Source organism: Petromyzon marinus, chromosome 65 (assembly GCF_048934315.1).
Source record: "Petromyzon marinus isolate PM22_M1 ecotype Great Lakes invasive population chromosome 65, UKy_Petmar_22M1.pri1.0, whole genome shotgun sequence".
NCBI lineage: Eukaryota > Metazoa > Chordata > Hyperoartia > Petromyzontiformes > Petromyzontidae > Petromyzon > Petromyzon marinus.
In genome coordinates this window covers 6,214,109-6,227,953 of record NC_133731.1, presented here as the reverse complement: position 1 = coordinate 6,227,953, position 13,845 = coordinate 6,214,109, and the positions used below count along the sequence as shown (strand labels likewise).

The 13,845-nt window shown below is 52.2% G+C and overlaps 1 protein-coding gene across 1 annotated transcript; it reads left to right on the top strand.

Moving 5' to 3' along the window:
- Positions 1 to 2,316: 2,316 nt before the first annotated feature.
- On the top strand, positions 2,317 to 13,274 carry GUCA1A (guanylate cyclase activator 1A). Its single transcript, XM_032978143.2, has 5 exons — positions 2,317 to 2,623; positions 3,409 to 5,023; positions 9,534 to 9,683; positions 10,767 to 10,857; positions 13,139 to 13,274. The coding sequence occupies exons 2-5, from the start codon at positions 4,826 to 4,828 to the stop codon at positions 13,267 to 13,269; spliced, it is 570 nt and encodes a 189-aa protein (XP_032834034.1). The 5' UTR covers positions 2,317 to 2,623; positions 3,409 to 4,825; the 3' UTR covers positions 13,270 to 13,274.
- The last annotated feature ends 571 nt before the right edge of the window (positions 13,275 to 13,845 follow it).

The window sequence follows — 13,845 nt, the reverse complement described above, 5'->3', positions numbered from 1 at the left end:
CCACCCATCACCACCACCCATCACCACCACCCAGCACCACCACCAGCACCTCTCACCACCACCACCACCACCCAGCACCACCACCAGCACCACCACCACCCATCACCACCACCCAGCACCACCACCCCTCACCACCACCACCCCCACCACCACCAGCCAGCACCCAGCAACACCACCACCACCCAGCACCACCACCCAGCACCACCACCCCTCACCACCACCACCACCCAGCACCATCACCCCCCACCACCACCAGCCAGCACCCAGCAACACCACCAGCACCCCCCACCACAACCCCCACCACCACCACCCAGCACCACACAGCAACACCACCAGCACCCCCCACCACCACCCCCACCACCACCAGCCAGCACCCAGCACCACCCACCACCACCACCACCCAGCACCACCACCAGCACCCAACACCACCAGCACCCAGCACCACCCAGCACCACCACCCACCACCACCCGGCACCACCACCAGCACCCACCACCACCCACCACCACCCAGCACCACTACCACCCAGCACCACCACCACCACCCACCACCACCCAGCACCAGCACCCACCACCACCAGCACCCACCACCCAGCACCACCACCAACCAGCACCACCACCACCCACCACCACCCAGCACCACCACCACTACCCACCACCACCACCCAGCACCACCACCCACACCGTGGGCCGGTTGCGTGCGGAGAGATTTCTTCCTCTTCTTCTTCTTCTTCAGGTGACGCTCTCTGGTCCACACAGAACAGCCCACGGAAGCGGACCTCACGGAGCAACCTCCGAGTTCGCCTTTCTTCCTCGAGTTAATGTTCCTGCTCCACGCCCAACAGAGGGCAGCGCTGCCCTCGCCCGCCCTGCCCACACACGAGAGCCGTGCCCACCGCACGTCGTCCAGCGTCGCCGCTGCGGTCGGCGTTCCTCTGTGCGCGTCTTCTTCGAACGCTGGGGAGCCGGACAAACCCCTCTCTGTACCAGCGTGGAAGGCACCCTCCACGTGTTCACCTTCTGAAGCGCTCGCTCGTCACCGTGGCGTGCGCGATGATCACCACCACCACCACGTGACTTTTCTTTCGTGTTGTGCGCGGTGCATTTAGCGCCACAGCGAGTGGATTTGTAGCGTTTGTATTATTTGTGTTGCTGGTGACTTTGTGTATTTGTGTTGCTGGTGACTTTGTGTGTTTCGTATCGGAATCGCCTCCAGTGCTGTTGCTGCTGGCGGAAGTGAAAGTTGTTTAAAAGTCAAAGTCTAACAGAGGAGGAGAAGGGGGAGGAACAGCGACACGACACGAACTCTCTCTGGCTCTCTCTGCCTCTCTGCTGAAGGCATCTCGTCGCGTCCGGCATGCAGGAGGCCTCGATATTCGCAGGAATATAGAATTGTCTACGTACGGTGCGAAAGAAGTTCAACATACAGACTCACATAGAGACCCATAGACTCACACAGAGACCCATAGACTCACAGAGAGACCCATAGACTCACACAGAGACCAACAGACTCACACGGAGACCCATAGACTCACACAGAGACCCATAGACTCACACAGAGACCCATAGACTCACACAGAGACCCATAGACTCACACAGAGACCCATAGACTCATGCAGAGACCCATAGACTCACACAGAGACCCATAGACTCACACAGAGACCCATAGACACAGAGACCCATAGACTCACACGGAGACCCATAGACTCACACAGAGACCCATAGACTCACACAGAGACCCATAGACTCACACAGAGACCCATAGACTCATGCAGAGACCCATAGACTCACACAGAGACCCATAGACTCACACAGAGACCCATAGACACAGAGACCCATAGACTCACACAGAGACCCATAGACTCACACAGAGACCCATAGACTCACACAGAGACCCATAGACTCACACAGAGACCCATAGACACAGAGACCCATAGACTCACACAGAGACCAATAGACTCACACAGAGACCCATAGACTCACACAGGGACCCATAGACTCACACAGAGACCCACAGACTCACACAGAGACCCACAGACTCACACAGAGACCCACAGACTCACACAGAGATCCATAGTTTGTTGTCCTTTCCCCGCACCTCCGATGAGCCACGGTTGGCTACGTACGGCGCGAAAGAAGTTCAGCGTGCATGCACACAACCAGGGCGCGCGCATAATCTCATGTGCGCTTCATCGAACAATGTAACACGAGGACAATTGAGTGGCAGAGAGAGAGAGGAAACGGGGGGGGGGGGCGGTGGGGGGGGGGGTCACGTAATGCCCCTCCCCCCACCCCCTCCCTCACCCCCCACCCCACGTTAATGCGGACAAACTCTAAGTGACATTGACCCATCCCCTCCCTCCTTCCCATTTAAATGACGCCCCCCCCCCGCAAGCCCACTGATAATTGACTAAGTCCCGTAGCAGGGTCGTGGCCAGGTGAGAGCCCAGACGCCCTGGTGGTGCACAGAGAGACACAGAGAGAGAGAGAGACAGAGAGAGAGAGAGACAGAGAGAGACACACAGAGTGAGAGACACAGAGAGAGACACAGAGAGAGAGAGAGACAGAGAGAGAGAAAAAAAATATTTTTTCTATCTACGTGACTTTACCGAAAGAACCAAAGAATGTGAGTATAAAACTATGATCTATAACACCGTATATTTTATCTATATATAGATTATTAAAACTGTATATGTGTAAGTCGCAGCAAGATTGTTGGTTATCGGGTCAACTTTTAACGCAGTTAATATCGAACTGCGTTCTTTTGTTAATACGGTAAACAAATTTTGATATAAAATCAAATCCTCACCATCGCTGTGAACATCTCTTACGGGCAAAGCCAAAGCGTGAGATACACGTGTGTGTGTGTCTGTGTGTGTGTCTATGTCTGTCTGTGTGTGTGTCTGTGTGTGTGTGTCTGTGTGTGTGTTTATGTGTGTCTGTGTGTTTATATATTAGGGGAGCGGTAGTGTAGCGGTTAGCGTGCTGCGCTATGAACCTAGCGACCCGGGTTCGATTCCCGCTCACGGCCAATACCAGTGACGATTATCTGAACCGGTCTTGGGCCTCCCCTAGGTCGACTCAGCCTGAAATGAGTACCCGGTGCGGTGTGTTAATATCGCCACTGGGGAGTCTACGAGTCTAGGAGTCTATAGATCTCTGTGTGAGTCTATGGATCTCTGTGTGAGTCTATGGATCTCTGTGTGAGTCTATGGATCTCTGTGTGAGTCTATGGGTATCTGTGTGAGTCTATAGATCTACGTGTGAGTCGATGGGTCTCTGTGTGGGTCTCTGTGTGGGTCTCTGTGTGGGTCTCTGTGTGGGTCTCTGTGTGAGCGCGTGCTGTAAACTCTTCAGGGATACAAATGTGTGTTGATTTCCTCTGCCCCGCAACTTTGCTCGGACCTACAGGGGCGCTTTGGTGTGAAGGATCAGCCCGTGGCGTCGACTCTCACGGCGACGACGCGGATCCAGTCTCCACCCTCTTCTTTTGTTTCGTGGTTTGGCCGTGGAGAAGAATCTCAAAGGCACAACGCCGTGGGCCAGGTCTTTTAATTTATACATATAATATATTCGTAAATAGTTATTCCGCGATCTGGAGAGAGAAAGGAGAGGGGGGGGGGGTCCAAACAAAACCGCTCAGCTCAACAAAGACAACAATTTATCCATGGGGGGGAGCACAGTCAGCCGGTGTTAGTCGGCTAGGGGGGAAGGGGGAGAGGGCCTTGGTACTACGTTTTGAGTTGGCAAAGTGTTGAGTTCGTCGGGCAAGACAACCATCGCCTGCGGAACGCAGCACGTCGCCGAAATCGCATCCGAAGAGGGAGGAGAGGGAGAGACATCGACATAGAGTAGGGAGAGAGGGGGTAGAGAGAGAGAGACATCGACATAGAGTAGGGAGAGAGGGGGTAGAGAGAGAGACATCGACATAGAGTAGGGAGATAGGGGGTAGAGAGAGAGACATCGACATAGAGTAGGGAGAGAGGGGGTAGAGAAAGAGACATCGACATAGAGTCGGGAGAGAGGGGGTAGAGAAAGAGACATCGACATAGAGTAGGGAGAGAGGGGGTAGAGAGAGAGAGAGACATCGACATAGATTAGGGAGAGAGGGGGTAGAGAGAGAGACATCGACATAGAGTAGGGAGAGAGGGGGTAGAGAGAGAGAGACATCGACATAGAGTAGGGAGAGAGGGGGTAGAGAGAGAGACATCGACATAGAGTCGGGAGAGAGGGGGTAGAGAGAGAGAGAGATCGACATAGAGTAGGGAGAGAGGGGGTAGAGAGAGAGAGACATCGACATAGAGTAGGGAAAGAGGGGGTAGAGAGAGAGACATCGACATAGAGTAGGGAGAGAGGGGGTAGAGAGAGAGAGAGACATCGACATAGAGTAGAGAGAGAGGGGGTAGAGAGAGAGAGAGACATCGACATAGAGTAGGGAGAGAGGGGGTAGAGAGAGAGACATCGTCAACTTTGATCGGCGGTCATTGTATTGCCAGCTCCACCACCACCAACAGCACCACTACCACCAGCACCACCAGCAGCACCACCAGCACCACCACCACCAAGACCACCGCCAGTACCACCAGCACCACCATCAGCATTAAGACCATCATCACCACCAGCATCACCTACAAACACCACCACTAGCACCACAACCAGCAGCACAACCAGCAGCACAACCAGCGCCAGCAGCGTCTAGACCACCACAAGCACCACCACCACCACAACCACCACCACCACAACCACAACCACCACAACCACCACCACAACAACCACAACCACCACCACCACCACAACCAGCAGCATCAGCACCACCGAGGGCAGCTCAATGGGCAATGAAAACGGCTCTGTGGTGGAAGACCTCCACGCGGTGGAGATCCACCTGTGGTACAAGAAGTTCATGCGCGAGTGCCCCTCGGGTCAGCTGACCCTGCACGAGTTCAAGCAGTTCTTCGGCATCAGCAGCGTCACGGCGGAGGGCAACGCTTACATCGAACAGATGTTCAGGACCTTCGACATGAACAAGGTACGGGATGGCGGGGGGGGGGGGCGAGTCGGGGGACGTCGGTGCCTTGGGGTGGGTGGGTTGGTGGTGGGTGGGTGGAGGGGGGGATGGGGGGGTGGAGCGGGGGGGTGGTGGAGGGGGGTGATGAGGGGGTGGAGGGAGGTGGAAAGGGGGTGATGGAGCGGGGCGATGAGGGGGGGTGGAGGGGGGTGGAGGGGGGGGTGGTGGAGGGGGTGATGGGGGGGGGTGGCTGGGGGTGGAGGGGGGGTCGTGGAGGGGGGGAAGTGGAGGGGGGTGGTGGAGGGGGGCGATGGGGGGGTGGAGGGTGAGTGGAGGGGGGTGGAGGGTGGATGGAGGGGGGCGATGGGTGGTGGAGGGTGGGTGGAGTGGGGGTGGAGGGGTGGTGGAGGGGGGGCTGGTGGGGGATCAGGTGGAGGGGAGGGGGTCTCGCCGTTCGCAATGTGGTGACCGGTCGCGTGGCGATCGTGGGGGGCAGGCAAGTGGGAGGGGGGTGCCTTTCCCCCCCCACCCCTCCCCTCCCTGGTGGCCAAAGCTACGAGTTGGAAGGGGAGGGGGGGGGGACCTTGACAACCACCGTGAGATATCATTAATCAGAATATTCATTTAAACTGCAGGAGAAATCCGATGAGCTATAAAGCTCTTTTTTTCACAGATGTCCAGGTAAGGGGCACGGGGTAAGAACGTTACGACGACCACAATTACACAAAACACACGATAGGAGTGCAAAGCACGAGACGGATAACCAAAATTCACCCAGACACAGACAAATACAACATTAAACAATCCACCCATCCTCTAACCAGGCAAAGCCCCACTGAGGCTATTAACTTGTTTGTCAGAAGCGACCTGGTCATCACGCAAATGATTGCCGCTCAACAAAGTGGCCCCATCATTCGGACATTTTATAGCAGCAAAATCATCTACAGCGTAAAAAGAATACATTTCTTAAAACGCCGTTTAAATAACGTAAAAGAGTTTTTTTTTTAATTTTTAAAATAAAAACAAATTAATTGACGTTGCACGTTTTATTTTATTTTAATTTGAGCGGTAATGTTGGATGACCGTGCGAGAGACGAACCAAATATTGGAGCCTCTACAAGATAATGTCGTCACTACGTCATTGATAATGTAGTCACTACGTCACTGATAATGTCGTCACTACGTCATTGATAATGTAGTCACTACGTCACCGATCATGTAATTCTACGTCACTGATAATGTAGTCACTACGTCACTGATAATGTAGTCACTACGTCACTGATAATGTAGTTACTACGTCACTGATCATGTAGTTACTATACCACTGATAATGTAGATACTACACCTCTGATAATGTAGTTACTACACCACTGATAATGTAGTCACTACACCACTGATAATGTAGTTACTACGCCACTAATAATATAGTTACTACACCACTGATAATGTAGATACTACACCACTGATAATGTAGTTACTACACCACTGATAATGTAGACTACACCACTGATAATGTAGTCACTACGCCACTGATAATGTAGTTACCACACCACTAATAATGTAGTTACTACACCACTGATAATGTAGTTACTACACCACTGATAATGTAGTCACTACACCACTGATAATGTAGTTACTACACCACTGATAATATAGACTACACCACTGATGATGTAGTTACTACATCACTGATAATGTAGTCACTACACCACTGATAATGTAGTTACTATGTCACTGATAATGTAGTCACTACGCCACTGATAATGTAGTCATTTCACCACTGATAATGTAGTCACTACGCCACTGATAATGTAGTTACTACACCACTGATAATGTAGTTGCTACGCCACTGATAATGTAGTTACTTCACTACTGCTAATGTAGTCACTACGCCACTGATAATGTAGTCACTACACCACTGATAATGTAGTCACTACAACCACTGATAATGTAGTTACTACGTCACTGATAATGTAGTCACTACACCACTGATAATGTAGTTACTACACCACTAATAATGTAGTTACTACGCCACTGATAATGTAGTCACTACACCACTGATAATGTAGTTACTACGTCACTGATAATGTAGTCACTACGTCACTGATAATTTAGTCCCTTCACCACTGATAATGTAGTTACTACGCCACTGATAATGTAGTTACTACACCACTGATAATGTAGTCACTACGTCACTGATAATTTAGTCACTTCACCACTGATAATGTAGTGACTACGCCACTGATAATGTAGTTACTACACCACTGATAATGTAGTTACTACGTCACTGATAATGTAGTTACTACACCACTGATAATGTAATCACTACGCCACTGATAAAATAGTCACTACACCACTGATAATGTAGTCACTACACCACTGATAATGTAGTTACTACGTCACTGATAATGTAGTTACTACGTCACTGATAATGTAGCTACTACACCACTGATAATGTAGTCACTACAACACTGACAATGTAGTCACTACAACACTGATAATGTAGTCACTACACCACTGATAATGTAGTCACTACACCACTGATAATGTAGTGACTACACCACTGATAATGTCGTGACTACGCCACTGATAATGTAGTTACTACACCACTGATAATGTAGTCACTACAACACTGACAATGTAGTCACTACAACACTGATAATGTAGTCACTACACCACTGATAATGTAGTTACTACGTCACTGATAATGTAGTTACTACGTCACTGATAATGTAGCTACTACACCACTGATAATGTAGTCACTACAACACTGACAATGTAGTCACTACAACACTGATAATGTAGTCACTACACCACTGATAATGTAGTCACTACACCACTGATAATGTAGTGACTACACCACTGATAATGTCGTGACTACGCCACTGATAATGTAGTTACTACGTCACTGATAATGTAGTTACTACGTCACTGATAATGTAGTCACTACGCCACTGATAATGTAGTTACTACGTCACTGATAATGTAGTTACTACGTCACTGATAATGTAGTCACTACGCCACTGATAATGTAGTTACTACGTCACTGATAATGTAGTTACAACGTCACTGATAATGTAGTCACTACACCACTGATACTGGTAGGAACCTCCTGGTTGCACCAGCCCATAGGGGATTATTGTGCCCGTCTGTCGTGCATCCAAAAATGGGAGGGGTGGGGCTGGGTGGGGAGGGGCTGGGTGGGGAGGGAGGGGCTGGGTGTGGAGGGGCTGGGTGGGGAGGGGAGGGTGGGGAGGGGCTGGGTGAGGAGGGAGGGGCTGGGTGGGGAGGGGCCGGGTGGGGAGGGGAGGGCGGGGAAGGGCTGGGTGGGGAGGGAGGGGCTGGGTGGGGAGGGTGGGGAGGGGCTGGGTGGGGAGGGGCTGGTCACCCCGTGGTGCCCTTATAAAACTCAACGTTTAACCTACTCACGCCGGCTTGTGCCCGCCCTCACAGTCGGGCCTATTTGCTGAATACACCACGTGGTGCCGCCGTTGACCCTGGCCATTGACCGAGCAACCCAACGTTCCTACCAGCTCCCTCCGCAGGAATGTGATAATGTAGTTTACCCACACGGACTAACGCAGGGAAACAGAGACACACAGTCGCACACAGAGAAAGATCAGGTGCAGGTAGCGAGTACATATGAAGGCCGACACAGCACACATACTTATGGGTGGGTGGCCACCAACACGGCCGGCCGCCTTTGTCTCCCTAGTGGTAAAGTTTTAACGCACCGCACCAGGTACTCATTTGAGGCTCAGTCGACCTAGGGGAGGCCCAGGACCGGTTCAGATAATCGTCACCGGTGTTGGCCGCGAGCGGGAATCGAACTCGGGTCGCCGAGTTCGTAGCGTGGCATAGCGCTAACCGCTGTGCCACCGCTCCCCGACCCCTATGCCGCACGCACACACACACACACGTACCATACACCCGTACACACACACACGTACCACACGCACGTACACACACACGCACGTACCATACGCACGCACACACACACACATATCATACGCACGTACACACACACACACACGTACCACACGCACACACATACCATATACACGTACCATACACCCGTACACACACACACACGTACCATACACACGTACCATACACCCGTACACACACACACACACGTACCATACACCCGTACACACACACACACACGTACCACACGCACGTACACACACACGCACGTACCATACGCACGCACACACACACACACATATCATACGCCCGTACACACACACGTACCACACGCACACACATACCATACACACGTACCATACACCCGTACACACACACACACACGTACCACACGTGCACTCACACACACACACACGTACCACACGTTCACACACACACACGCGTACCACACGCGCGTACCACACGTTGACTCACACACACACACGTACCACACGTTCACTCACACACGCGCGTACCACACGCGCGTACCACACGCGCGTACCACACGCGCGTACCACACGCGCGTACCACACGCGCGTACCACACGCGCGTACCACACGCGCAGGACGGCTACATCGACTTCATGGAGTACGTGGCGGCGCTGAGCCTCGTACTGCGAGGCAAGGTCGAGCAGAAGCTGCGCTGGTACTTCAAGATGTACGACTCGGATGGCAACGGGTGCATCGACAAGGGGGAGCTTCTCAACATCATCAAGGTCAGCGCTCACACGCAGGGGGGTGAGGGGGGTACGTGGAGCCCTGGGGGGGGTAGGTAGAAATGTTACCCCAAGGGGTGGGGGGAGTACCGTGATGAGTTGATTTATAAATGTGTGAAATTATCTCGCGCGCGAGAGTTGGTACGTACTTACTACACGATACACGACACAATATTATACACTACACTATATTATACACTACACTATACACTATATTATACAATACTATACACTACACTATACACTATATTATACAATACTATACACTACACTATACACTACTATACACTACACTATACACTAAACTATACACTACAATACACACTACACTATATTATACACTACACTATATTATACACTACTATACACTACACTATACACTACACTATACACTACTATACACTACACTATACACTACACTATATTATACACTACACTATATTATACACTACACTATATTATACACTACACTATACACTACACTATATTACACACTACACTATACACTATATTATACACTACTATACACTACACTATACACTACTTTCCACTATACTATACACTACAGTATACACTACTATACACTCCACTACTATACAATACACTTTACACTACACTATACACTACACCAGTGGTTCGTAACCGGGGGTATGCGGACCCCTGGGGGTTGTGGCAATGTCGCAGGGGGTAACGTGATGAGGTTATTTTATCAATGCGTGAAATTATATCGGGGGGGGCGGGATCGGGTAACAGCAGCAGCCAAACAGTGTTGAGAACTACTGGTATGGGTGATGCGATCTGGGAATGACGAGACTACCTCCCTCCCCCGCCCAAGTCACCAGCTACCCCCCCTGCCCCCCACGCCCCCAGCCCCCCAATGCCCTTACACGCCCCCATGCCCCCCCCCCCTCATTCCCACACCCCATGCCCCTCCCCCCCACGCCCCCAGCCCACTCCCTCCCACGTGGTGAGATGTAAACAAGAGGCGTGTCGATTGAAGGAGAGACAGAGATGTAAGGGTAGACGAGGGGCTGAATGTGAGGGCGGGGGTGGTGACGGCGAGGGCGTGTCCCGGGCCCGCAGGCCATCCGCGGCATTGACGGCTGCGCTCACGAAACGACGCCCGAGGAGTTCACCTCCATCGTGTTCGACCGCATCGACGTGGACAGGGACGGTGAGCGCACTGACGACCCACGTGCAGCACCAGCGCCATGTGCCACGTGTAGCACCAGCGTCACGACCCACGTGTCGCATTAACAACACGTGTCACACAAACGTCACGACCCGCGTGTCATACTAACACCACGTGCAGCACCAACGTCACGATCCACGTGTCGCATTAACACCACGTGTCACACAAGCGTCACGACCCACGTGTCATACTAATACCACGTGTCACACAAACGCCATGATCCACGTGTCATACTAACAACACGTGTCACACAAACGCCAAGACCCACGTGTCATACTAACACCACGTGTCACACAAACGCCACGACCCACGTGTCGCATTAATACCACGTGTCACACAAACGTCACGACCCACGTGTTATACTAACACCACGTGTCACACAAACGCCAAGACCCACGTGTCGCATTAACACCACGTGTCACACAAACGTCACGACCCACGTGTCATACTAACAACACGTGTCACACAATCCCCACGACCCACGTGTCATACTAACACCACGTGTTACACAAACGTCACGACCCACGTGTCATACTAACAATACGTGTCACACAAACGCCAAGACCCACGTGTCATACTAACAACACGTGTCACACAAACGCCAAGACCCACGTGTCGCATTAACACCACGTGTCACACTAACGCCACGACCCACGTGTCATACTAACACCACGTGTCACACTAACGCCACGACCCACGTGTCATACTAACACCACGTGTCACACAATCGCCACGACCCACGTGACAAACTAACGCCAAGTGCAGCACTAACGTCACGTGCCATATTGGTCACCCCATGCCCCTTATAAATCTCAACGTTCATCCTACAAAGACCCCATCACAAGGGAGAAACACGAATAGACACAACACATTGTGCCCGTATTGAAACGGCTGTACGCCGTCTGGAACTGAAAACTCAGTTTCCCTCTACAAGAATACGGGGTAAACTGTGTGGGTTGACAGCTATTGCTATTATACACTACTACCACCACCACTACCACAACTACTACTACTCACACCACCACTACTACCACTACTTCTACTACCATGACTACTACCACAACTACTACCACCACCACTACTACTACCACCACCACTACTACCACCACCACTACTACTACCACGACTACTAGCACAACTACTACCACCACCACTACCACTACTATTACCACTACTAGCCCCACTGCTACCACTACTACGACCACCACAACTACTACTACCACTACTACTACCACCACCACTACTACCACCACCACTACTACTACCACCACCACTACTACTACCACGACTACTAGCACAATTACTACCACTACTACTACCACCACCACTACCACCACTACTACTACCATCACTACTACTACCACCACCACTAATACTACCACGACTACTAGCACAATTACTACCACTACTACTACCACCACCACTACTACCACTACTACTACCACTACTAGCCCCACTGCTACCACTACTACGACCACCACAACTACTACTACCACTACTACTACCACGACCACTACCACCACCACTACAACTACCACCACCACTACTACTACCACGACTACTAGCACAATTACTACCACTACTACTACCACCACCACTAAATACCACTACTATTACCACCACAGCTACCACTACTACCACCACCACTACTACCACCACCACTACTACTACCACGACTACTAGCACAATTACTACCACTACTACTACCACCACCACTACTACCACTACTACTACCACTACTAGTCCCACTGCTACCACTACTACGACCACCACAACTACTACTACCACTACTACTACCACGACCACTACCACCACCACTACAACTACCACCACCACTACTACTACCACGACTACTAGCACAATTACTACCACTACTACTACCACCACCACTAAATACCACTACTATTACCACCACAGCTACCACTACTACCACCACCACTACTACCACCACCACTACTACTACCACGACTACTAGCACAATTACTACCACTACTACTACCACCACCACTACTACCACTACTACTACCACTACTAGCCCCACTGCTACCACTACTACGACCACCACAACTACTACTACCACTACTACTACCACGACCACCACCACTACAACTACCACCACCACTACTACCACCACTACTACCACAGTACCGCATAAAGCAAATAGAACAAACCTTTAACCCTGTTTGTTTCCCCCACCCCTACCCCTCCCCCCACCCCCGCCCCCACCCCCCACCACCCGCCTCCCCCCCACGTTCCTGAACAGGCGAGCTCACGATAGACGAGTTCCTGGAAGGAGCCAACAAGGACGCCGAGTTCACGGACCTCCTCACCAACAGCCTCGACCTCTCGCACATCGTGGCCATGGTGCGCCACGGACGCCGGCACAGCGTGTGATGGGGGGGGGGGGTAGGGGGGGGGTGCAGTCTGTTAAGGCTACACGGGGGATCTTTGTCTTTGTTTGGAGGGTTTCATCGACCAGCTCCAGCCACGTGGGTGGCATCGACCAGCTCCAGCCACGTGGGTGGCATCGACCAGCTCCAGCCACGTGGGTGGCATCGATCAGCTCCAGCCACGTGGGTGGCATCGACCAGCTCCAGCCACGTGGGTGGCATCGATCAGCTCCAGCCACGTGGGTGGCATCGATCAGCTCCAGCCACGTGGGTGGCATCGACCAGCTCCAGCCACGTGGGTGGCATCGACCAGCTCCAGCCACGTGGGTGGCATCGACCAGCTCCAGCCACGAGGGTGGCATCGACCAGCTCCAGCCACGTGGGTGGCATCGACCAGCTCCAGCCACGTGGGTGGCATCGACCAGCTCCAGCCACGTGGGTGGCATCGACCAGCTCCAGCCACGTGGGTGGCATCGACCAGCTCCAGCCACTTTGGTGGCATCGACCAGCTCCAGCCACGTGGGTGGCATCGACCAGCTCCAGCCACTTGGGTGGCATCGACCAGCTCCAGCCACGTGGG